Here is a 24,753-nt window from a genome sequence, read left to right on the forward strand (position 1 = left end):
GTGCCCACGCCGCGGGCCGAAACGTCCCAGCGGTTTCCACCCCCGACCCGGAGGAGGGGGGGGGGGGGGGGGGCGCGACCGGTCCCGCAGCCGTTCCCGGCGGCGGCCGAGCTCCGCCAGCTGCCCCGCGCCGCTCGCCTCCGGGCAGGGGCTCCGCCAGGAGAAGCGGGGGGGGGGGGGGGGGCCCAGCGCACCCCCTCCCCGCCCCTCAACCACCATTTCCCCGCCGGGCCCCGAGCCCCGGCGCGGTGCCGCCGCCGGCTGCGCGCGGAGCGGCGCGGGGGGCGGGGCGAGGGGCGGGGCGACGGGGGTGGCTGGGGGGCGGGTGGCGCGCGCGGGCGGGCGGAGCGGAGCGGCCGGCTGCAGACGGCGGCGCGTGCGGGGCGGGAGCGGGCGCGGGCCGCCTATTCCGGCCGCGGCGAGGAGCGCGGCTGCGGGGCTTGCGGCAAAGGTGGCTGGGCTGGGCTGGGCTGGGCTGGGCTGGGCTGGGCTGGGCTGGGCAGCGCAGCCTCCTCTCCCTCTCCTCCCCTTTTCCGCGCCCTTTCGTGGCGGGCGAGGGGGGCTGCCCGCCGCGGGCTGTTGTCCGGGTCCCCCGGCGAGGGGTTCTGCTGTGGCGTGGGTAACAACCCCCCCCCCCCCCATCCCGTGTCTCCTCTTGCCCAGATGCTCACGGCAGCAGCCTTCGTGTGCGTGTGTGCGGCAGCCTGGTGCAGCCCGGCGGCGCTGGCGGCGGCGGCTGGGGGCAGACCGGACAGCGGTAATTTTCTGGACGATAAACAATGGCTCACGACCATCTCCCAGTACGACAAGGAGGTCGGGCAGTGGAACAAATTCCGAGACGTAAGTTCAACCCTGGCAGCCGCGCCCGGCCCGCTCCCCCCCCCGGGCAGCCCCGCGGCTGGCGGCTTGCTTCCCTTCGCGGAGGGCAGCCGGCGCCCGGGGTGCAAGCCTCAACTCGCTCCTCCTCCCCGAATTTTGATTTTTTTTTTTTTTTTTTTTTTTTAGTTGAATTCCCGACGGCGCCTCAGCAGGGGGAGGGAGGTCCCGCCGGGTAGTTCCCGGCGCGCTGCCGCCGCCGCTGAGCGGCGAGGACCGCCCGCTGCGCCCCGGGCCGCGCTGGGCGCCCGGCGGGGCGCCAGCCGTTACGCGGTGGCGGTGGCCGGGGGGGGGTGGTGGGGTGGGGTGTTGCGTTTGTCCTTCCTCCTCCTCCTCCTCCTCCTCCTCCTCCTCCTCGCCGTTTCCCGCCCCGCGGCGGTGGCTGCGGCGGGGGTCGCGCGCGGCCGCCGTTGGGCCCGGCTCCCCGCCGAAGCGCGGGGGGGGGGCGGCTGAGGGGGCTGAGGGGCTCGCCCCGTCGCCGCTCCGCGAGTCCCGCCGTGGGGCAGAGCCCCCCCCCCCCCCACTCCCCGGCACCTGGCGGCGCGCGGCCGGCGGGACTGCCCGCTCTCACCTCGCCGGGAGCGCCGGGGGGGGGGGGGGGGGCTCTCGGGGCGGGGAGGTCCGCCGAGTATGGCGGTAAGTTGTGTGAACGCTGGGGGTCCGGAGGACGCGAACGCCAGACCCGCTCCGACCCGCGTCTTCTCCGTCGCCTACGAAACCCGCAGCTGTGAGGGGGCTCCCGTCCTCCAGAGTGCTTCGCTTCCGCGCGCCGTTGGCTCTCTTGCTGGTGGCAAGTTGAGTAAAACCCACTCAGTTTCCAAAAGTCCTTCGCATTTCTTCCAATGAAAGACGTTTTTCTTGGTCTTCCGATGCCCTGCGTTCTTCGGTGTCGCTTTTAAGAATCTGAATTCCAAGCACGCAAAAAAATTTTCTATTTAGCTTTACTATATTCCTTACTGGGTTGTTTTTTTTTTTTTTTTTTTTTTTTTTTTTGATTTGGTGTAAAGGATTGATTTAGTTTGTAACTTCAGAGTCAACAGGTTTCTTGTACTTCAGCTTGCTGGTGACTGTGGTTTGCTATAGTAAACTGAAGGAAATGTCTCCAAGAAGTCTCTTTTATTTTTCCGAGAACTGTGGTGTACTTCTTGATGCATGTATTTTCTCGCTTTATGTATATGTTGCATGTGGGATGCAAACTTGGCTATTTATGTTTAGTAACTAAGAAGAGCTACTCTTAGTGCTGTGGGAGAACTTATTTCCCCAATAGTTTATATTAAGCAGCATAATTTCAGTGTTTGAGAGCACTCAAATTAGCATGCAGATATTTTTGTTTGCTTTGAATATCTTAAAAGCTTATGTTCATGTGAAAAAAACGCGTTCAGTATACCGTACTTTAGGACCTGTGATTTTGGAAAAAAAAAAAGATACGCAGTGCTATATAAATGTTTTAGGATGAAAGACTGCCGCTAGAAAACTCCAAAATAAGTACATCAGTTACGTTTTATAATTGGGCAAAGTCATTTATGTAAGGACTACCCTGCAAGGCTGAAGGAGCTAAGTCCTCTCTAATGCCTGTCTCCTGGGTGCCTACTGACATATACTGTAATACTGGATATTAGCCAGATAATTTATTCTGTGACAAGTAGGTGTCCCCAAGGGTTTTAAGAGTGACTGCTTTGAGGAAGTACTGCATACTGATTCTTCTGAGGCAATTTACAAATATGCTGGCTTATTTATTTTTACACTGTTTATGTTTTATAAGGCTGGCACTTCAGTGAGGAATATGCTTTTTCTTTTTTTTTTTTTCTTGTGCAGAATGCTTTTATCCTGTTGATTGGTACTCGATCTGGAATATTTATGGATGGTCCTAATACTTCACAAGGCTCTCCTTTTAAAGCGTGGATGGTTTTCAGTAATTCATAAGTTGTCATTGTAAAAAAAAAATAAAATTATGAGTTAACCTATATGCACAATAATTAATTAGAAAAATATCTTACTTGTTAGAAGCACTGATCAATTATCATCCTTAAATATAACATGGTGGAGAAGTTTTATTAGCATCCTACAGTTTTACGTAATTGGTAAATTGTGTGACTGTAATTTGTTGCCTTTGAAATTGTGATTAGCAATTTAATTAGTGATTCAAATGTTGCCTCCTGTTAAGGAACAGCACAACTGCATTTTAAACATATGTAGGGGTAACTGTCTTGCAGAGTTAAAATCAAAATAAAGTTGTGCGAGGCCTGTGTTCGTAATTTAATTCTTTGGTCAGAGAGTAGCCTATTTTTTGTGAGCTTTAAGTACCCTACAGATGTAAGGGTGAGATGGAATTCGAGTGTGAAAAAAAGTACTTAAAGGCTTAATTTAAGACTTAACTGACAGGACTGATTAATGTGGAAGATAATGACCCTGACTTCTGGCTCATTGGCTCAGTTTCTATGAGTTTTAGATCGCAGCAAGAAAGAACACAGTAATTCAGAAAGGAAACCTTTACAAAACCTATTAAACCAGGGCATGATCTTTTATTTAAAAAAAATGCCTCAAAACCAAAACAGACTGAAACCCCCCCAAACCTAGCTCCCTTAGCATCCTCTAAAACGACAGAGTTGTCAGTAAATGTTATTATCAACATGATAGTATTAGCTAAGATCTCTTCAGTACTTTGTACAGGCAAAACCGTAACTGACTCTTCAATTTTCTTGAAACATCTTGATCATTCTGACAGATCTGTTGAAAATAATGAAATAGGTCTAGGCAGGAGCTGTGCGTTAATGTGGAACCGTGGGAAGCTAGGTGCCTGTTAGAGGCTATCTTCTCACATCTTGTGCAAAAATGGAGAATGGGTTTTTTCTTAAAATAGGAGACTTTCCATCTTAAAGATGGAGGAGGAAGGGAAGTGTATTTTTCATATGTCAAATACCAGCTCCCTCAACTTGTATGTGAGAGTCAAATACTTCGGGTTATTTACAAGGATATGTGTACTTTTTGCCTGTAATAGCTTGGGAGAAAGAGATTTTAACCCAGTCTTGATGCTACTGCCATCCAGTTGCTGAGTAGCTGCAGCTCTTGTGTCTGTCACAGAAATAAGCCTCAGGGATGATGTGTTCATGAAGGTTTTTTCAAGCTGCCTGTTTAGGCTGCTTCAGCAGCCAGTGGTGTCACGATGCTGGGATGTCCTAGCCCATGTGTACATATCCTTTATTTATTCATGCATGGGAATTGAGGTTCTTTAGTAGATGCTAAGTTAGGGGAATCTCCTTCATTCATATTTTGTTTTGTAGTGCTTTGTGCTAATGGTCTTGTCTATAATGGTTGCACCAGACATTTGATAGAAACGCGTATATCAATAAACAGCAGTTTGTCCAAGATGAAGATTATTCATTCTAAAAAATTTGAGTGATGGCATTATATTTATACTCTCCTACTTAAAACATCTTAAATCCTATGTATCAAACCTTCATTACTCATAATGCTATAAATCTGTGGAGGAAAACAAAATATAGGAGTAATTCTTTATTCTCTCTATGACTTGATATCAAATAATGGTAGTATTTTTCATCCTAGAACAAAACGTGATGGCTTTGTCATTTATAATCACTTTGTCTTTTTATGTGGTCTTTACAACCAGTCGGACAGAATTTCAGATAAACATAATTGTCTGTTGTATCACTATCTGAAAGCCTTTCAGAAACTTTACTTTTTGTAAAATTCCATGAAGCAACATTCTTCAGAATCAACATTTTAGTCACTGCTATTTGCAAACAGTGTCCTGTCCGTTTGTGTTCATTAAAAGGACTGTATAATAAATGTACTCTGAGGTAAATTTTACTTGCTGCAGAGGAGAGTTATTTATGATTTAATTTGCTTGTTAGTGATTTTTAGTTTTTGCTTTCAAAGAGATCTTAATTTATGCAATTCCTGTATTTGCAAACTTAAGATGCATTAGGAACTTTCTAGCGAAGGATACTTGTAGTATATAAATAAGCTCTGCACAACTCAGCTATGGCATAGTGTTGTTAAGAAATAATACAATCAGTTGGTCAGTGTGATCAGTTGCTTCATATCACGGTGTTGCTGTCATCCTACCCTATTAATACAGGTATCAAAGGTAAAGAAGGCGGAACAAAATTGAAGTATCAGACCTTAAAACCTGTCAGCTAAGAAGGGGAAGTTTGCAGTGGTAATACTACCTGCTACTCTGCTTCACTATGAAGTGTTCTTATATTGACCATCAAATATATTGTTTTCTAAAACATTTGGCAAGTTTGAATCTTTTGAAGATATTTAAAGAGTATGTGTTTTCAGCATTAGTGAAGCCTAAACCTCTGTATTTGGAAAGGAGATGAATCAAATACTAGGTCTCCACACCAATTCAATAATTGCCAGCATTCGTTATTCTTTTGCCTGTTTGGAGGTTTAAGGCTTCTCAAAAACAAGCACCCCCTTGCCCCACAACTAAGCTCCCCCCCAACTATACACCTGATGTTTCTTTACTGCCCAACTGTACATCCACGCAGCTTCATCGCGGTACAACTGAGAAAGCCAAAGGCTGTTCTAGAAAGGATTCATGACAAGTTTTCTTGCACTTCATTGTGTGATCTCCATGTAAATATCTGGAAGGTTTTCATGTAAATATCTGGAAGGTTTTCATGCTTCCAGAGTGGAGTACTGGTTACCTTATTTGAAGAGGAGAAGGACTTTTGTTCAAGTTTTTTTTTTGCATTGGGCTGGAATCTCTCCTAGTTTATGGAGTGTCAGGAATGTACTTTAAGGAGGTCAGTATTTAGGATTGGGTAGTGCAGCACTCGTCAGTCTTTCCTCGCTAATGTTAACTCATTAGCTGTGAAAATAGGTCCAGTAGGCTTATTTGTCCTGTGCTTTTTACGGTTCAGTGTAAGTAAAACATACCTCTTTCCTTATTGTTGGGTAGGGCTGCGCTTTTACTATATACATATGTTTTGTTAAGGAGTTATGACTGTGACATCAGGAAGAAATGGAATTGCAGAGCAGGAAGGATGAACTTCGTTATGTTGTCCTAAACCTAAGTTAAATCAAGAATTTATTAACAAGTTAAGGTTACTTTTTCAATTAGGGCATTGAATTAGTTTTCTACGTGCCAGTTTGTTACTTGAAACTTGTTATTGCCTGTTTTAAAGTGGTATCAGTCTTTCTCTTTTTTTCATTACATAATTTGTATGATCTTAGTTTTATTAATATACTGAAGGAGGAAAAGTTTTGAAACCTAGGAGATCTGACAGAATGAATGAGTATTTTGTACCTACACCTATAATTACTACCTTTGAAATGAAATGAATAAAAAATTTATTGGTGTTTTTTAACTGTGAAATACAGGAAAATTTTAGGAATCTGTGTTAATTTTACTTAATTAAGGAAATTTAAGAAGCATTTCAATTCATCAGCACTTCTAACCTCAACATGGCAAATTATAATGGGAAGGAGTAATGGAAATCTTGAGTTTTCATTTCTTCTGTATTACAGACATAGGCTTTATACATGCTTTTAGTTTGTTCTCAAGTATGGATTCCTTTTTACTTTCACCTGATTACTTTTCCTCTTGTCTGTTTTTGCTGTTGTTTCTACTGACAAGTCTTTTTTTGTCTGCAAAGGCGGAGTCTACTAATCTCAGACTATTAACACTGAACTCTTAACTGTCTCTTGGAAGGCATTAGCTTGGAAGCTCTTTATATAGCTAACATTTAGGAGTTAAGTAAACTGTAATGTGCTTTTCCTTAGATTACCCTCATAATCTAAAGTAAAGCTGATAACATTGTTGCATCTTATCTTTATCTCCTTTCTCTGAAGAATAATCTTTATTTGCTGTAGGTTGTTTAGTGGATATGGATACCCAGTCTTCCCTTGTCTTACCATTAAATTTTATTGGGATTGACTCTAGCCATCTGTGCTTATTATAGTGTAGTATAAATAGCTTTGTAATACACTAATAGATGGTAACAGTAACAGAAACTGCATAGGCTGTCTTGGTTTTACAATCAGAAAGGAAAGATGTCTGGAGCAAGAGGTATATTATAAGGAGAAGCTGAATATAGAAGACAATGGAATTAGAATATCTATGTTGTTAGAGATGGAAAAAATAATTTATGGTGTTAGTCTATTATTTCATAATCATTGAAGCATTTGAAGTAACTAGCTGCAGAAAGGAGAAGTAGCAGCTTGGCTTAATATGTTTGCAAGTCTTGGCCAGTCTTCAAGCATAACTATTGCCTTGAAATAGGCACTTAACTGTTTAAACTTACGTGTCGTGTCCATATTGTCCCATGTTGTGTCACGTCCATCCCCTCCCACACCCCCAAGATGTGCTGAATGAAATAAATCTTTGAACAGCTGGCTATGTTTTTGGTACCTAGCTTTAGAGCAACAAGAGAGTTTTCAAGCATAAGGAAACTTTTTATTTTAACCAATAATTTTCTGTTGTTTTCCTATCAGTACCTGAAAAGTACTTGTTCATAAAATAGCTTTGGTTTTGCTTTGTGGATATTTTTCTAATGTAGACCTTGTTAAAAATTTTGACATTGATTTTGCAATGGTGTTTCTCCTGTTGTGTATTTGTCTTAATCTGACATAATTGAATGTATCAGTAACCACAGATGAACAGCTGTTTTTTTCTACATCTGGTGTTTAGTCTTACTTTGACTATGCGCAGTGCTAAAAGTCTGCCTTGTTTGCCTTAGAAACAAATATTATGGAGGCAATGGTAGTAAATGCTAACATACTATATTGTATTAACAGTTCTTGTAATTTTCATATTTTTTGAAGTTTAATTTCTGAAAGGTGGAAGTTTGTGGCTGGTAATATCAGTGTTTGAAGTTTCACTGGGCATTCTTACTTAATGTGAATTGTTAGTTTTGTCTTTTTTTTAAATAATTTTTCACTTTTGCTTTTCCATCTCACTTCATTTCACACTGATAGATTATAGTAGTGAAAATTACTGTAGGGATTAAGGATTTACCTAAGAAAGGTGGTGCAGTGTAAGGTAGCAACCTTGGACAGGACATAAGGAGAGCCAGTATAAAATTCTAACCCATGACAAAGATTACATATTACAGTGAGGATGTGATTTCACTGCTCTGTTGTTATCTTCACAAGTAACTGCTTTAAGAGACAAGAAGGGAATGGGTTTAAAAGATGTAAATCACTCAAACTTTTTAGTATTTTGCCACTTCCAGAGAGTATTATCTTAATAGGTTGTTATTAAAGACTATCCAATGCTTGACCTTTTTCTCCAAAAATTCACATGAACTAGTTTTTCGTTTTCTCAAGTGATGTGTAATCATTGGCTCAAAGGAGACTGTCAGTTTGCAGCTTGTTCAGCATCTCTCTAAAAAAGTCTGCAAGTCATCAGATAATTTTATGTAGTGCACTTACACTGGGGCCTGCATACAGCTGAAAACAAACTCCTTTGACATTTTTGAGCTTGCACTGATGATAAAATTAATTCCAGTTGTTAAATCTGTGTAACATAGCAATGAGAAGTACAGAACTTGGTATATGTGTCTGAGTATGAAAAATGACCTGTGTTTTAACAGCTATTTATTAAAATAGAGGGAAGCTATTAATAGGAAGAATGTGGGATCTGTATGTAATGGTGCATGTATCTTTGAGGATTTGGTGGTGATTGTGGTGGTGACTGAAACATCAGTTCAGCAGAAAACCTAAACAATGAGTCTTATAAACAGAATCAATTGGCTGGTATGTAGAGCAGCAATGCCAGGGAATCTGTTGTATAAAGTGCCCTTCCAGCCTTCTGCAGAAGAGTAAATTAACCAGTTTGGTCAGATTTAGGAAGCCCATGTGAAACTCCAAAAACTCTTTTGTATTCATAAAGCTTAGGGCCAAACTAGACCATTGGATTTGATAATAAGCTTGCTTGTACGTAGTGGCTCATTAACTTTTATCCTGACAGATTGTATCAAACCCAAAAATTCTAGCTGGGCAAAAGCATTTCAGGTTTCGGGAGGCTGCACTGTGTGCTGCTGGCACAGATTAAGATAAAGATTTGATCTCTAAGGCCTGCAGTGTGAAGGAATTAATTAGCTGCAATATTCCCAGGTGATCTAGACAGCACATTTATGCTGTTTTGCAACAGAATAAGGAAGAATACCATTTAAGTTCATACTAATCTCATCTGGGAGTGTTTTCCTCCTTTGGCCCAAATATGTTGTCGTGTCAATGGTGCTTGATTAATCTTAATGATACTAATTTGCTGTTTAAAAGGAATTCTGTTCTGCCACCTTTATAGCATGTGTAGTCGGTAATTGTGGCCAATTATTTTTACGCGAAGAAATCACAGGTGAAGTTGGCATACAAGCCGGTTCAAATCCTAAGGAAGATGGAGAAATGGCTTCTGAACTTCCATTAAGATATTCACCGAGATATGTATTTGTTGTCTTAATCCAGAATCTAGGTGTTTAAACATACTAAGGATTAGGTAGGCAGTCTTGTTTCCAACGCCCAGGAACAAAAAGCATGAACGTGAGGAGCTCAGTGGGTTCATATATTCCAAAGCCAGCAAGGGTCTATTGGATTGCTCAGTGTACTGCAGGTACTATGCAATATTTCTTATGTGAATTGGATTAAAGCACACTAAGTGCATATTTATTTTTCTATATCTTAATTAATCTATCATTTCCCTCCTAAACTGTTAAACTGTTTAATTTTTCACCTCTGTGCTTATTTTAAAGTTGAATATATCTAACTTTACTGAGGAATTCTTGATAGGCAGTTACAAAGCTCTGTTTTGGTGACCTCTGGTACTTTGGGCATGAATGGACAGAATTTCTTTATACTAGTAAGAAAAAAAGACTCAGATATGTTAGTGAAGCAGGCAACTGGTTCCACCTGTGGTGTGATATTCATGGGCTCCTCAAAAGAAAATACCCTCTCAAAGAATGCAGGGATGTATGGCCAAAACTCATTGGGGTTGCTGTAAGTAACACCTTAACAAGGTTAAGTGAAATGTGATGATGAATCATGGGATTTGCTCTGAGAGCTGCAGGTGTTGTCTCATAAAGACGGAGGAGGAGGGATGTGCAGAAGTAGCCTTAACTATATAGTTTTGTACTGCAGATTAAGCTGATACAGATGCATAAAACCTGAAAACATGTCAGTGTTCTTCATTAGGACTGAATGGGTATTTATAAACTGGATTCTACACAGCATTAATCTTCAGGGACCTCTGTGCCTGGTTTGGACAAAAGCTACCGTACCTTTCTGTGTCTGCTTTTTACGTATGCTGAATGTTTACAATTCCTCTTTTTTTCCTTTCCTGCATGAAAATGATAATTTCTTAGGGCGTATGCAACTCACGTTTTTTCCACTGGGTTTTCTAGATTTGGAATGTAGCATAACTTCTGTGAGTTGAAGACCTGAGTAACATTTTTTTCCCTGAAGGTTTTAAAGCACAAATGTTATGAAATATTTGATGTTCAGCACATTGACAAGTTGAGCTCTTGTGTATTTTTATAATAAATACCAATGCATGCCATGTGCATGTGTGAGTGCATGCACACACGCATGCACAGTCTAACTGGTATCTCAGATCAAGAACAGTTTAAAGAGATTTTATTCTGTCCATCCCTCATGCTGGGGAGCAAAATACTTCACAAAACATTAGAAGTATTTCACAGGTCCAACCTCATCATGTCTGCAGATCTTATCTTACCATCAGATTTTGACATCCCATTGATTGCAGATATTTTTGGGTGCATACCAAGAGTGACATGGATTTAACAATGTTTGTGATGTGCAGAAGAAAATAATATTTTGGAATTCATATTTCAAGTATGCGAGGCAGTTGTCTACAATGCTTTCAGTTCGTTGGCTGGAAGAAATACCTAATTTTTCACATGCCTTTATCACATAAGCACAAGCCAAGTATGACTACAAACATCTAGAGATTTTCAGAAAATGTCTGTGTTGAACCCCAGTTTCCCAAGAAAGTATCAAAAATATTTTAATAAAATTTTTGAAATGATTTTTTGAAGCAAACCTGAAGTTAGAATCTAACAGTGCTTATCTGGTTGTAAAATGTGATAATATCTTGCATAGTTTAAATTTAAAAAAAGTAATTACTGTCAAACTGATATTCGTCTAGTTCAAAAGTAAGGGAATCTTGAAATTGTTTTACAGAGGGTTGGACTGTGACTTCACAGCCCAGTTTGGGTGTAGTTGGATTATTTAACAGCATGAATGTTAGGAAACTTTTTCTTAAAATGTTGCAAATTACTGTCAACCATTAATAATAATAAAAAGTTCAGCTTATTAATATCTGTATAATACTGTTTTTTTTTTTTTCCACAGATATTTCTGCTTTTTAATCTTTAGTCTAATGCAGACAAAGGTTAGTAATTTGCACTTGCTTAATTCCCACATACATAGATCGTGGTCTTGCTTGGTTTTATCAGAAAGAAAAATTTTTACTGAATAAACATAGTAGTTAAAGCTAAAATTCCTATAGCTGTAAAATTACACACATTATTTATAGGACTGATTTAAAATATATCAGTGTTCATCATTTACTTACATTGCGATAAAACAAAATTCAGCTTGAAAATCAAATAGATGTACTTTCTCATTTGACAACTGAATTTTTCAGTTGCTTACCTTAGGTAGCTCTAGCCAAACAGCTTGCTCATTAGACCAAAAAACCTGCCAAGAGTAATCAAGCATAGAGTTGAAACAAAAGACATTGTGATTTACCGTTTTATGCTTGGCATTTATCAAGAGAAGTGCCTGATTGAAGGAAAAAAGAAGGAAAAAAGAAAAGAAAAAGAATCTTTGTAATGATGAAATAATTATTATAATAAAATTTGAAAAACCTCAGTGTTGTGTCAGTCAACGAATGCTGTAATGACTGAATTGTTATAAGAATTCTTTCAAATAGTATATTTTTTAGTTCTGCAGGAAGTGAAGCACTTCTGCTGAAAGTGCTGTTTTTGTGTTTTGTTTTGTTTTTTTTTTTTTTTCCCCCACCTTTATCAAACCTTCATTGTGGATTTCACTGGGATAATGTATTAGATTGGATCTCAGTCCAGTTTGTGGTCTTCCGTTGTCTGAGGTCTCTGAGAATGTGTTCACTGATGTTTGTGAGAGGTGGAGTAAATCTTTAATTTTGCCAACCTACTTACTTATCAAACACCATTATTTGAATGTGTAAGTCTGCAAAACAGACTTCTGAATATATTTTGCATCTTTGAAAAATGGAAAGCGAGCAAACTTGGAGAACAAACTAAGTCATCCATGCAGTGGCAACTTCTTTTCATTAGAAAATCCTGTCTAATGGTCAGAAGTAGAATATGTATCAAGATTGTGCTGTTTTTTTTTTTTTTTTTCCCTTCTTTCTTTCTTTTTGCTTTATTATGTATAAGGGAATCATTAATTTTTTGCTTCTTCTTGAAGCACAGTGAAAACATTGTTTCTTTATTTCTTTAAGCTACTGGATTTGATTGGGGATTTTATTTCTCTTTTAAAATGAATTGTTTTCCTGAATAAGTTGTTACTTGTTTTTTATTCTACTTCCCCTTGCCCCCTCCAATTTGTGAGGTGAGGGTAGAAAGCCATCTTTCAGTTTCATTGACCCGAATCAAAATATTTCATTTTGCCTAATTCATCTGAGAGGGGTTCAGTTTGTGTATTTACGGTCTGTGTCTGATTCATTTGCTGCATTGCTTCATGGGGTTGTAGGTAGGTGCCTCTGTGCTGCCTTACATGCCAGCCTTCTACAATGAATTGCATATTGTATAATGCGCTCTGCTTTCCCCTCTAGCTGAATCCCATGTTGCACTGTGGAAGTGCAGAGATTCAATTAAATGGGAGGGTGGCAATTATTAAGTAGAAAAAAAGAAATCAGACAAGCATAAAAAAGCTGTACAGTGCATAGCAAGACAATGTTACTGAGGCAAGATTTTCATCCTGTATCAGAAAGGCCATTTATATAGATAATAATACTATTAAAAACTAAAGCTGAATAAAATATTTTGTGAGAGATATTAGAACATCTGCTGCATGGCTTAATTCTGTGAGAAATTAGAAGAGTTTATGGCAAAGCTAAGCACTAGTATGGATTTACCTAATATTTGTTTATTTTGTCTGAAAGTGGATTTTATTTTTCTCTTGCTAGCTGTACCTCCCCCTCCCCCCCAAGGATCTGATCCTGGAGTAGATTGATTATCTAATACAATAGTTCTTAGGTGTCCAAAGTAAGGTGCAAATCTGCAGGCAGTGCTTTATCTTGATTTGACAAGTATATGGTATTTCTTTTTGTGTCAGAAATCTCACAAACTGCAATGAACCAAGAAACCAGGATCTAGAGCAAATCAAAATCTGGTTTAAGATACACCATAGTATAATGCAAGCTAACTTTTTTGAAGTCTGTAGTTTATCCTCTGTTCTTTTTATGGTATATCCTGCTTACTTCACTTGTCTTAAGAGTCCTGATGTTCTTTTGCATTTCTGTCAGCTTTTCTTACAAGGTTACTGTGTCGCCTGATGTTTCCAACATTCGTATTTTTACTCATCTTTATTCAGAAACCTATTAATCTATTTGTAACTTCCCTCCTCTGCCAAGGCAACACAGAGATTATGTTGTGTATGTTTAAATATTTTCTCCAAAACCAAAACGTTTTACATGGCTTTCCTTTCATGAGCTTCACCAGAAAATTAGAAACGAGAGGATGATGAAATTAAAATAAAAACTGCGTTGCCATTATGTCAACTATAGGGATTTGCAGCATATACATTCTTTGTATGGAGATTTCTTTGGTACTGGTCGTGCTGATAAATGTCCCTGCCTATCCAGCCTCTACACCAAGTTCAAGTCCCTGGTTGTTCCCATAAACATTTCAATGGCAGTGTCCTTGCTCAGAGGCTCCAGACGTGAACCAGTGATTTTATGGCTTCTTTACACCAGTTGAAATGATTTTTATGTATCTGGTGTAAAGGAACTCAAAAAGCAGTGGTGATATTCAAGATCTCTTCTGTTTTAATCTGTTAAATGCACGAGACAATAAACTCTGAAACTGAAGAGCAACAGCATCAACCATTGGACACTTTGGGGGGTAGTGTTAGTAAGCATGTAACTCCCTGCCCTCTTTGGATGTATATCAGTAGAAAGTTGCTCAGTGTAGTTGCATTGTATCAGAAATAGAACTTCTTATCTAATGTGACAAAACTTGAGTATTCGATTGACTCAGATCACAATTCCAGATCTTATCATAACTTATACCATGAATTTAGAAGAATTTTTTTATCATTCTATTTGCAATTTAAACTTTGAGTGAGAGTTCAGAGTTGGAATATTTTTGTCCTTTCTGACAGTAGACTGTATGAGTCTATAATATAGTCTTCTTTCTCGCCTTCTGAAAGTTCAAGTTCCTCAAAGAAGAATTTCAGTGAATGATGTGCTTGCTTAAGTTAAATATCTATAACAAAAATCTGTTTGATTTGTGTGTATATTCCGTGAAGTTCAGCTGTGACCCATAGATGATACTTTCTGCTTTCCAACTTATAGTTACTGCTGTATTTTTATGTTTTTCAGGTAGGAGTTATGATGTGCATTATTTCTATTACAAACCATGGCAATCTGGCAGGGAAAATGTCCTGAAGACAGTGTAGGTTGTTCACTGGGAAAAGGGTTTAAGAAATGTTCCAGTTATATGTGGTTAAGAGGAGGTTAAGGGCTTCACTCTGATGGCATAAAACTAGTTAAGGGCCTGATACTGTAATTTAGCTGTGCATTGCTTCTCTGAGTGATTTTTTTTTTTTTTTTTTTTTTTTTTTTTTGCTTGAGCCATTAGGAACAGGTAGTTGTAATGACTGACTGGACAGGGGAGAATCTGAAAGTCTTCTTCAAACACTATGTATTAGCTTTCTAAGAAAAGTTTGGGAAACTGCGTGAAGTCTTATGGAACAACAGAATACTCAGAGCGTTTTATTTGTTAAACATAAAATAGTGTTACCCCACCCCAGTAACATTTGCTTTAAAGTTAAGAAAAGGTAACACAAATATGAAAGAAGCATTTTATTCTTTGAGTTACTGTTTCTCTCCTAGTTTAATGCCCGTATTCCATTTATGTTGTTTCCTCTCTATTTAATTTCTTACACACAGCAATTAAATCAGCACTTTAGGGAGAAAGCTTAAGAAGAATTTGGAGGATTCTTAAAGAAAAAAAAATAATCACATGAAAAGAACAGAGTATTGTTTTATCATTTCTTGTGAGAATGGAACAGCATTATTTGTGAGAATGTATTTATCCAAAGGCATCTGGGTACCCAGAGCTCTTACTGTTGTCTAGTTACCCTAGCTAGACAACCTACTATATGTGCTTATTTGGAGAGGTGGAATTTATCTGATTCTTTTTCTATATCAGATTCCAAGTTTATATCTAGGAGTCCATCCTTTACTATACTAGAAAAGTAACTTGCTTATTTCCTTAAAATCTCTTAGTCATGTGATGAAAATAAGACTGAATGCCAAGTCTTAGTTTTCACAATGATCATTAATGTTTGAACGCACAAGTTTATGGCATCATTAACTATGAATGATGACATGCTCTAGTAGACTGATCCGTTAATATAGCACTTAACATAAAGATTAATTTTTAGTCCAGTGCCACTGATCAGTATGATTGACATCAGTGATCTTAGAGGGGGGTTTGACACTGGGTTTCTAAGTTGAACCAAACTGACAGTGTAGTCATGCTTAGTTACTCACTACTGGGATTGTAGATATTTTCTCACAATGAATTTGAATTTGTCATGCGCTGAGTGCTCTGTGCTCTATCCAGCAAACAGGTGAGGCCTAAGGTTAATGTAAGCCTTATGAGTAGGCTTCCTTTGAAATCACTTGCTATGTTTCTATTAAGTGAGACTCTTAGTTTATTTCAAGATCATACCTATCTGGCCAGTTTATTTTTCTGCTGTTCATTCCAATAGTATGTGTTTTTTACTAGATAATATTGTTGAGTTTGTTTGCTTTTGGTATAGATAATTTTCGCTATTATTGCTGGGCTTGAAATTTATTTAAATACTTTTCCCATAAAGCTTTCTAATAAAATGAACTTGATTTAAAACAGATGTAATTTAATGGAAAAAAAAATGTTATAGATTCTTTCTTCTAGTGGAAAACTTGTATGAGAATTTCTGAGTCATTGTATATCCTATTGGAGAAAGACATGTTACAGTGATATTAGGGGCTTTGTTGCTTTGCTAAATGCTTTCCCTAAGACCTCGATTACAAAATCTGAAATTGGAAGTAGGAATGAAGGTCATATTGTATAGGCTACCAGGGGTGAAACTTATCATTTTCCTGTTGGTAATTTTAAGTTTTTGCTGCTTTTCCTTGAGTTTAGGAGGCACTTTCTCCTTACAGACAAAGGTTCTTTTATTATGTATTTTAATCACTACCAAAAATGGGTTTTGATGCCATCACCATTTAAAATAAGGTATGTAAAGTTTTGAAACTTTGTTTCTCTGTGTTGACTAAAATCCTGTGTGGTTTTTTTTTTTTTTTTTTAAGTTTAGATTAAAAGTGTACCCCTTTCTTTGACTAAGGATTAGTAGATCTCTGGAATATGTAATGACTTAATTATGTTGAGGAAGAAGTAATGTGGAGATAGAAATATTCTGTGACTTGCATTCCTTTAAATATTCAAAAAGTGAGAAATCTGGTAGGATTATATTTTGTGTTTGATATATTTCTTAAATAGAAAAACACAAATATCAGTCTCCATTAATTTTAGAGCAGAAAGAAAACAAAAGTTGCAGGCATTAATTCTGAGGTTGTTGAAGAAGCTGTGCCATTTTATTTTGGTGGGAGAAAATACAGATGTGTTACTCTACCTGTCCAATTACGCTATTATGTGATCTACGTGATTTTTGATCCACTTTCAGAGATCAGCTTCTTTTTATTAGCATTTAAAAGAAACGTTTGCATTTCTTTTGACTTTTAACAGATGTTTACTGAAAAAATTTTTATCCATAAGTATTAGTTGTGTGGGAAATTAGATGTTAAATTTAATGGCACCAACACCAGCATTTAGAATTAAGTTTTTATCCTGATTCTGCTGCAGCTTAGGTTTTTCTACATTGCTTGGTGTGTGTGTGTGTGTGTGTGTGTACAGTATTTTTGCTGTGTAAAACAATCTTGATACAAGATTTACTTTCCAAAGTGTCAAAGTAAAGTCTACTACTTTGGAAAGATTAATCATAACAGCAGTTTCTTTGACAGTCTTAGTTCACATTTTAGACACAAAAAAGGAAATACTATAAACTGTCATACTACTTGAAATGTAGTGACTGAAATTTTTTGGTTCTTTTTTTAAGAAAATGTTAATATCACTGCTTTTGTGGACCAATGGAACTTGCAAACGTCCCTTAAGTTTATCATTTCTATGCAGTATAGGTATCCAAAACAGAATTTGTGGAGGGATCTGCTGTGCAGTAGCAAATAATACTAGTGCCAGTTAGTATCAGATCAGGGGTGTAAAAACCTGTAGATTAATTTCTAGATAGTTATTTGCAGATATAACTCTCCTTAGTAAACACTGTGCCTTTCAATATCTTAATCTTTATTCAAGAGGAATATATATCAAGAAACCCAAAGTTTCTTCAGTAATTTATATTGATTATTTGAGATGGCTTTGAAATTTTTATGTTTGACAGTAAAGCTGAAAGGAAGATTGTATTTGAATTTAAGATGCCACTCAGTTTCTGCAGCTTCAGCTATGTATCCCATCTTCTCAGTGTACTTTTCTGTGCCTGGAAATTCTATGATACTTCCTTTATGTCTAGACATATCCCACCTGTCCATGTCTTACCTCTTCTAAAGTTAAACATTTTTTAATACACAAGTTGACAGTTACTTTATTTTTCACCCTGGCTTTCGGGACATGCATTTGAGAAACTTGCCCTATTTGTAAACCTATTTGTTCTTCTGTAAATGTGTTTTTGTTGTAGATCCTTCACAATAACTGAAGAATAAGCAATAACTAATCAAGTACAGCAGAAATCAAGGACATTACCTCATTTTTTTATATCCTAAGGGAGCGCTTACTGTATGAAGTGTAATATGAATATCATGAACTATGGGCCAGGTTTCCTTTAATAACCCAATTCCATATTTGTTGTGCTTTCATTACAGCTGGAGTGGCTACTCTGAAGGCATTGTTCTGAACTAGATTTGTAGGTATTTTGAATGCCCTGGGAAAATTTTGTGTTGGTAAAAAATTGTTTCAGGTACTAGGGGACTATTGATGAATTCAGCAGAAGATAAAGGTAGCTTTAAATTGAACACATGTAGAAAGGAGTTGTTTTTTAGATGGAAAATAACCTTATCCTGTGGGATTTCTTAGTTATTATTTTTTTTTTTTTAAAAGGGAAATTTGGACTATTTTTTGGTAAAATTAATTATTTTTGTCAGATCTGATGATTTGCACTGAAATATTTGAAACTGTATGCAGTTAATTTGTCTTCATTGAGACTTTTTTTGTAGGAAACAGTGACGTTTGAGAAACTTGGTATGTAAAGTTGCAGGCTCAGAGAGTTGTAGTATTAAGTGTTAGGCAACACCATCTGGAAAAAAATATCCACCAGATAAACTGTTTATATGTAAAGCTTTGTCATGGGTTGTGGTGAACTCAAGGTAGAACTCTGACCTAGGAATGGAAATGATGTATGCTATCAGACTATTGAAAAAATAATGTAAAATACACAATGAGAACTCTGGAATGAAAACTTGGTGTGTGATGTATTGCTATTTACAATGCAGTGATATTATCCACTCCCAATTCTTAAAGTTGTTTAGCAGTGCTAAAATTGTATTTGTAGTCTGTGTGTTTCTTCGTTGTTTCTGTCAGCATGTACTTTTCCCTTACTGCCCCTGTATCACTGATTAGTGTGAAAGCATAGAACATGATTCTGCAGTGTGGTTTCACAATAGGTGTTATTTCATGATAGATTTTGATGAATTACTATATGTAGAGGTATATGTAGCTCTTATACTCGTATTAAAAAAACAAACAAACAAACAAAAAAAAACCACCAAGAAAACAAAACAAAACAAAAAACCTGCTGCATATATTTATATTTTCTGGTTCTTAAGTTAGTATTAATGGATTTGGTTGTTTGGTGAACAATTCTTTATCTTAAATATACGTAAAGTATGCCTAATATTTGCTTTCCATTTTTAAGGAGTATTTTCATATGCTTTCCTGTTTGTTTTTATTGCTCCACTATGGTGTTTTTCATATTGTTGTGTCTTGTGATTACTTTCCTGTTGCTTTATTACATAACTAGTGGAACAAAGGCAGCTGAGAGGTTCTCTAGGAGAAAAAGCAAAATAAAATGTTGATAAATATGCAACATAAGCACTAGAAGGATATTCTTGATGTCAAAAATTATAGCAACAGTATAGTAATTTCTTCATAACTGGATTTTTAAAGTCACTATTATGTGGTTTAGATTTATTTAAAATCAAAACAGCAGGGCAAATATGTGGCTGTTTGCAGCAGGAGTAGTTTTTTTTTTTTTTTTTGTGTCCATATATATGCACATGGTGGATTTTTTTTTTGGCATAGAAGTCCTTTGAATATTAACTATAGAAACGAGACATTAATATTCATCTCTTTTTTTAGACTGCAAGAAATAAAACAGATGAGACCAGATGTTCATTTTACTTTTTTCTTTAATTCTAATTACAGAGCTAAACTTGAGGAAAGGATGTTCTAGGTTCTTTTTATTGGATGCCTTGCCATATATGGTGTGTAGATTAAATTTGTAGGAAAATTAAAAGTTTTTTGTGTGATTGGGTTTTTTTGGTAAGTAAAATTTCCATTGTAAATTGTCATAATTTTACTTTAAAAGGACTCTTGCAAAAATACAGACTTGTTAAATTTGTGATGTATACAGATAAACTTTTGTTCTCAAATAGAAGTTTTTCATTTCAGTTGGGAGGGTTAGAAAGACTTAAGTCAGTTTTTGATAAATGGACGGTATGTCATCTTTGCTGTCTCAATTTTAGTGAGCATAGAGAGAAGCTTGGAATTTTCTCCCCAAATTAGAATGGAAGATCTTACTATAGTTTGTCATTTGCTCAAAACAGTACTTGTCACCAGGGCATCAGTCAGTCTTGTACGTATTAATTTCTACTGAGCACTTTTTCTATCTGTGATAAAACTGTCTTTGAGTTTTATCTTGAAGAGTGATATAAACTACTGATTTAGGCCGTATTTTGCTGAAGTAATGTATAATCTACTGAATTGATTCCTGATTATGAAATTGCTATCAATAACCAATACGTGCATGTGAACATTAGTGTAGAATAAGTAGGTATGAAAAGCAAACTACAATGTTTTAGCTATGCCTTTGGGTATCTCCCTGTGAAGAGACTTAAGGTGCATCTACATGGCAAAATGTTCTTGATATATGTGTAATGAGTGAAGATATGGAAGTAATAATAGTAATATAGAAATAGCATAGCTCTAGTAACGCAGTGTGCTAGGCAAGCAAATTTAACCTATTTCTGAGCAAAGCCTACAAAAAGCAATATATGTGCACGTATTTATTGATTTTGATATTTGAATTTGGTGTGCAGAGATGATTTGATTATATCTATGTGGTACTTTGAACAAAATGTGTGGTTATACAACAAAGTACTTCAGTGCCTTTGTATGGAGTAGACTAACTTTTACTAACTCCAGTTGAAAAGTTATTGCAGAACAGTTAGTTGGCTTGCTTGTGCACAGCAGTTAGATCATTGAGCTTATTTCTGAACAACAGCCACTGCAAAATTTGTGTATTGTGGCCAGCAGGATATGTATTACTGTTGCTTTCTGAAATGAAAAGAAGCTCAGTAGCAATGTTGTAAAAATAGATTGCTGACGTGCTGTGATTTGGAGGCAACTGAAAAATCACTACTCTTATCAGAAAGGTTCCAAATGTGTTTCGTTTATGAAGTGTTAAATCTGAAACTTAAAAAAAATATTTCCATTGTTGGTGTACCTAATTTCCTGACTTGGTAATTAAATCTTAATTCAAGCTAAGAAGACAACAAAACATTATTTAAAAAAAAAAAAAAAACAAAAAAACCAAACAAAAAAAAACCCAAAAAACAAAAAACCCAAAACGTATTTGAGACACTGCAGAAATTCTACTTCAGTTTTTAGTAGTACTTCAGAGCTGTCAATAGGCTTGTGAGTACCAGAGAAAGACTCCATGGAGATCAGTGGCTCCATTTACCAATACTATTTGTAAATCAACTATACCACTATAGTGTTTCTGATATTTCATCTGAGACTTAATTCAGGACCCTTAAGGTTTAGAAGTGACTAATTCTTATTTTCAGAGTACATGTTTTCTTTGTTTCTTTTTGTTGTGGTAATTGCAGCAGGTATGAGAGAAGGAGAGAGCCTTTAACCTGTGGGGGAAATTCTTCAGGCATCTCTTCAGCCATGGCTAACCTCAGCTCTTAACTGAAGAAGTAAGAGCAAAGAGAAGAACTAAATTAAGAGAGGAAAATAAGAGTATACACATGGAAAATTTTAGAATAAAAGTGAGAGATGGGGTTTTTCTTTGTCTGTTTCTGACAGTGATTGGAGAGAGGAGAAAACTCCAAACAGAGTGAAAACTTTGAGATGGTTATGTCCTTTCCTATATATGCACATAATATTTAAGTAATTTGCCTGTTTAGTAGCAAAATGAGAGAAGCTTCTTCCTATTGATGGGTTGCTTCAAGGTTCTCAAAGATAAACCAGCCTCTGGGAAATAAAGATATTGGCTCAAATAACTTTTGGAAGTGTAATTTATTTTACTTTAGGCTACTGCATCTTCCCTTTTCCTGTAATGGCAGATGAGGAGCTCAACCCCAAAGTACCAAAACAAAAGATCATACTCACGTGGGAAAGCACATGATCAATATTGGATGTTGTTATCACTGTTCGTGACAGCTTTATGATTGTGAGAGTATTTAAGACAAGCTTAAGACTCTTTAAGTGTGTTTATAATAGTCTTGACAGAACTGATATTAGAATAGGAATGACTAGTTAACATTACAGTAACCTTTCTACTGTTAACTATGATCTTCTATATTAGACCGTATTTTCTGTTTTTCATTGTGAGACTATTTGGAAATGGAGGAATTAGTAGACATTTATCTTAAGCTTTTCAACTTTGATTAGTGTGACAGTTGGAGAGGGAGAAGTTTTGCAAGTTTTCATCTCCTAAAAGGTCATCCCTTTTCCACATAATTTCAGTTGTAATTAAAGGCAAGAGTTGTTTAAAAAGGGACTGAGCTTAATGGATACTACACTTGATTAAAAGGGCAAATCTGCTATCAGTACAAATTCTGCTTCAGAAGTGCCTGGGTTTCCTTCTCAAGAGAACTTTCTCCTTTTTCCCCCCCTGTATGAGCCTTCTAAAACCTTATGTAAGTTTCTTTTCCCCTCCATCCTAATCATTAAGAATACAGTCCAGGCAGGGATAAATTGCTAACATGAGCATCAGAGGAATGAAAAGCCTTCAAGCTCTGTAGGTGACCACACTGGTTTTTCTAACTGGCTGTTATCATCTCTGCCTTAAATCAGAATGTGTGGTCTGTGCTCTGTACTGGTATGTCACTAGCCTCGGTAGTGTGGTCTGATAACTGTGCACATTATTGCAGCTGCAAATAAAGACTTGACTTGCTTCTGCGATACCAAGACATAAAATTTGCTAGGGAATGATTTGGCCAATAGTGTCTTCTTTCCTGCTTTTCTATTTCTTTCCCATTTTCTTCCCCTTCTCTTGCAGGCTGAGTTTTTTCTTGTAATTTACTTGATCACATATGGCAACAGTCAGTTGGCAGAAATATGGCATGTGTGAAATTTTCCAGCGCTGAATAATTCTAGGTAGGATTGCTCAGTATCAGTTCCACTGTAGATAGTTACTGCACTACTAGTGTTTGTTTGACTTTCTTCGTAGCTATGAACAGTCTTCACAGAGGAAGTTTGCTTTAATCCAAATGTCAAGTACCTCAAGACTTAATTGCATTTCTCTGTGCTAGGAGGGGAAAAAAAAACATTCTGTGATTAGGGCAAGGGGAAATTTTAATTTTTATTTCAGAATAGTTTTGGTAGTAGGAATATAAGTGAAGAAAAAAGCTGATATTTTCTGCAACCCATCATTCCTCCTTCTAAGCTCCACAAAATATAATTTTGTCAGAAATTCTGTCTTTGCCATCAGGTTACAAATTCTTAGAACCTGAGAAATCTAAAAGAACCAGGTCACGAAAAATTTTTATAAGGAGAATGCTATTTCTCGATGATGTCAGGATATCATCCACTTCCTTATGCTTAGATACCTGAAAATTATGTAGCTAGTAGTGGAAAAAACTTTAAGGAGAGACCTGATTTGTACATTTCATATATCTTTATGTATTACTTTTTCTGCCAAAATTATTACTGGGCAAGAAATAAAATTAGAATTTGACTTCCATGGCTTGTGTTGGACTAGGAAGGCCATTCAATGCCAGGACACTTAACATGGTTCTTTAAACAATCAGAAATTTATTGCCCTTTATTTCCCTTACCTAATGTCTGTCATTACATTTCTGCTCTCTCTCTTCTTGAAATCTTCTAAATTATGACAGTTATTTTCACCAAGACTTGAGACTAGACATGTAAATTGCCTTTCCTTAGGAGTAGTGGAGAATATAAATTAGATATTGCCATATTATAAGTGGAGATACTAATGCCTTTTGCCTAGAAAAATGGTATAAATATTAAAAATAGTTCAAATTTTTTGTTTTGGGGAAAAAAGAACAAATATAAATGAACTATTTTTCTAGCTTGCTATTTTTCTAGCTAATTCTGATGGAGGTTGAATTAGCTGTGGTAGCAATGTATTGCCTCTTTCTGTTTGGAATTGCTCAGTGTTGCAGCCTAAAACTACTGTGTAGATTTGAAATGGCACAATGTGGCATCTGGAAGAGAAAAAAACATAAAGGGAAAAGCCCCCTGTGAATAGCCACATTTGTAAAAGTTCAGTTATCTTTGAGTAAATTTTGCAAAGCAAAGAGATTTTGTTCATTATCCTAGGTAAAGCACTACTGGGTTTTTGTGTCTTGGGATAGTCAGGGTTTCCTTGCTCACCTGAGTAACTGTTGGGAAGTGAAACTGAGGTATTCAGAAGGTGAAGCTGAGACTCATCTTGCCTGACTGTAATAGTTTAGAAGCTTAACATAAGCTAATTTTCTGCAGACTTCCTCTATAGTGATTAGAGACAGATGTCTGTGTTAAACAGCTTTTTGCTGTAATTTTGTGTATGATGGATCACCCTTTCAAAGTGGTCACCTTTTTCTGTCAGGAAGGCTAGTTGTCCTAGATGCTCAGCACAGATGAAACAGCTAGTTTTGAAGTGTCTAAAATTAGATACAATTAGTCTGTATTAGACCAAGATCCAAATTATAGGTGTTTTGTACAAGTGGATGGAAAGAGAATTCTTTTTTCTTCTGTAAATTGAGTCTATGATAGAATAAAGTATATAACCTGTATGTTAAAGAGTTGCTTTATGTGTAGACTATTTTAGTTTTTTTCAGTGAAGTGCTATGTTGCTAAAAAAAAAAAAAAATTATCCCTGATATGTATAGTTATTATGTAGTTAACAGGTTTTAGAGAAAGGTCAGCTATTCCAAACATCTACTGACACATGAAAATGAATTATTTTGTCTCAACGTTCTCCCACTTCCAATCGGATTTAAGGTTATTCTTTAAGGATAAGATAGACTTTCAGAGTTATTCCCTACAGGGACTCTTCAGGATTTTTATTTCTTTTCTCTCCTTTAATTTCAATAAAATTGTTGATGAATAC

The 24,753-nt window shown here is 37.3% G+C and overlaps 1 protein-coding gene across 4 annotated transcripts in view; it reads left to right on the plus strand.

The window, feature by feature from the left end:
• Positions 1-365: 365 nt before the first annotated feature.
• SPOCK3 (SPARC (osteonectin), cwcv and kazal like domains proteoglycan 3) overlaps positions 366-24,753 on the plus strand; it is a 214,475-nt gene continuing 190,087 nt past the window's right edge. For all 4 annotated transcript variants that reach the window (XM_042808123.1, XM_042808125.1, XM_042808124.1 and 1 more), the window contains exons 1-2: positions 366-451; positions 664-840. In XM_042808123.1, coding sequence (XP_042664057.1) covers positions 664-840 — 177 coding nt within the window. In that variant the 5' untranslated portion in view covers positions 366-451. The remainder of the gene's footprint in view (positions 452-663; positions 841-24,753) is intronic.

The sequence above is a fragment of the Tyto alba genome, unplaced genomic scaffold (genome assembly GCF_018691265.1).
Source record: "Tyto alba isolate M040663 unplaced genomic scaffold, T.alba_DEE_v4.0 Super-Scaffold_6, whole genome shotgun sequence".
NCBI classification, from domain to species: Eukaryota; Metazoa; Chordata; class Aves; order Strigiformes; family Tytonidae; genus Tyto; species Tyto alba.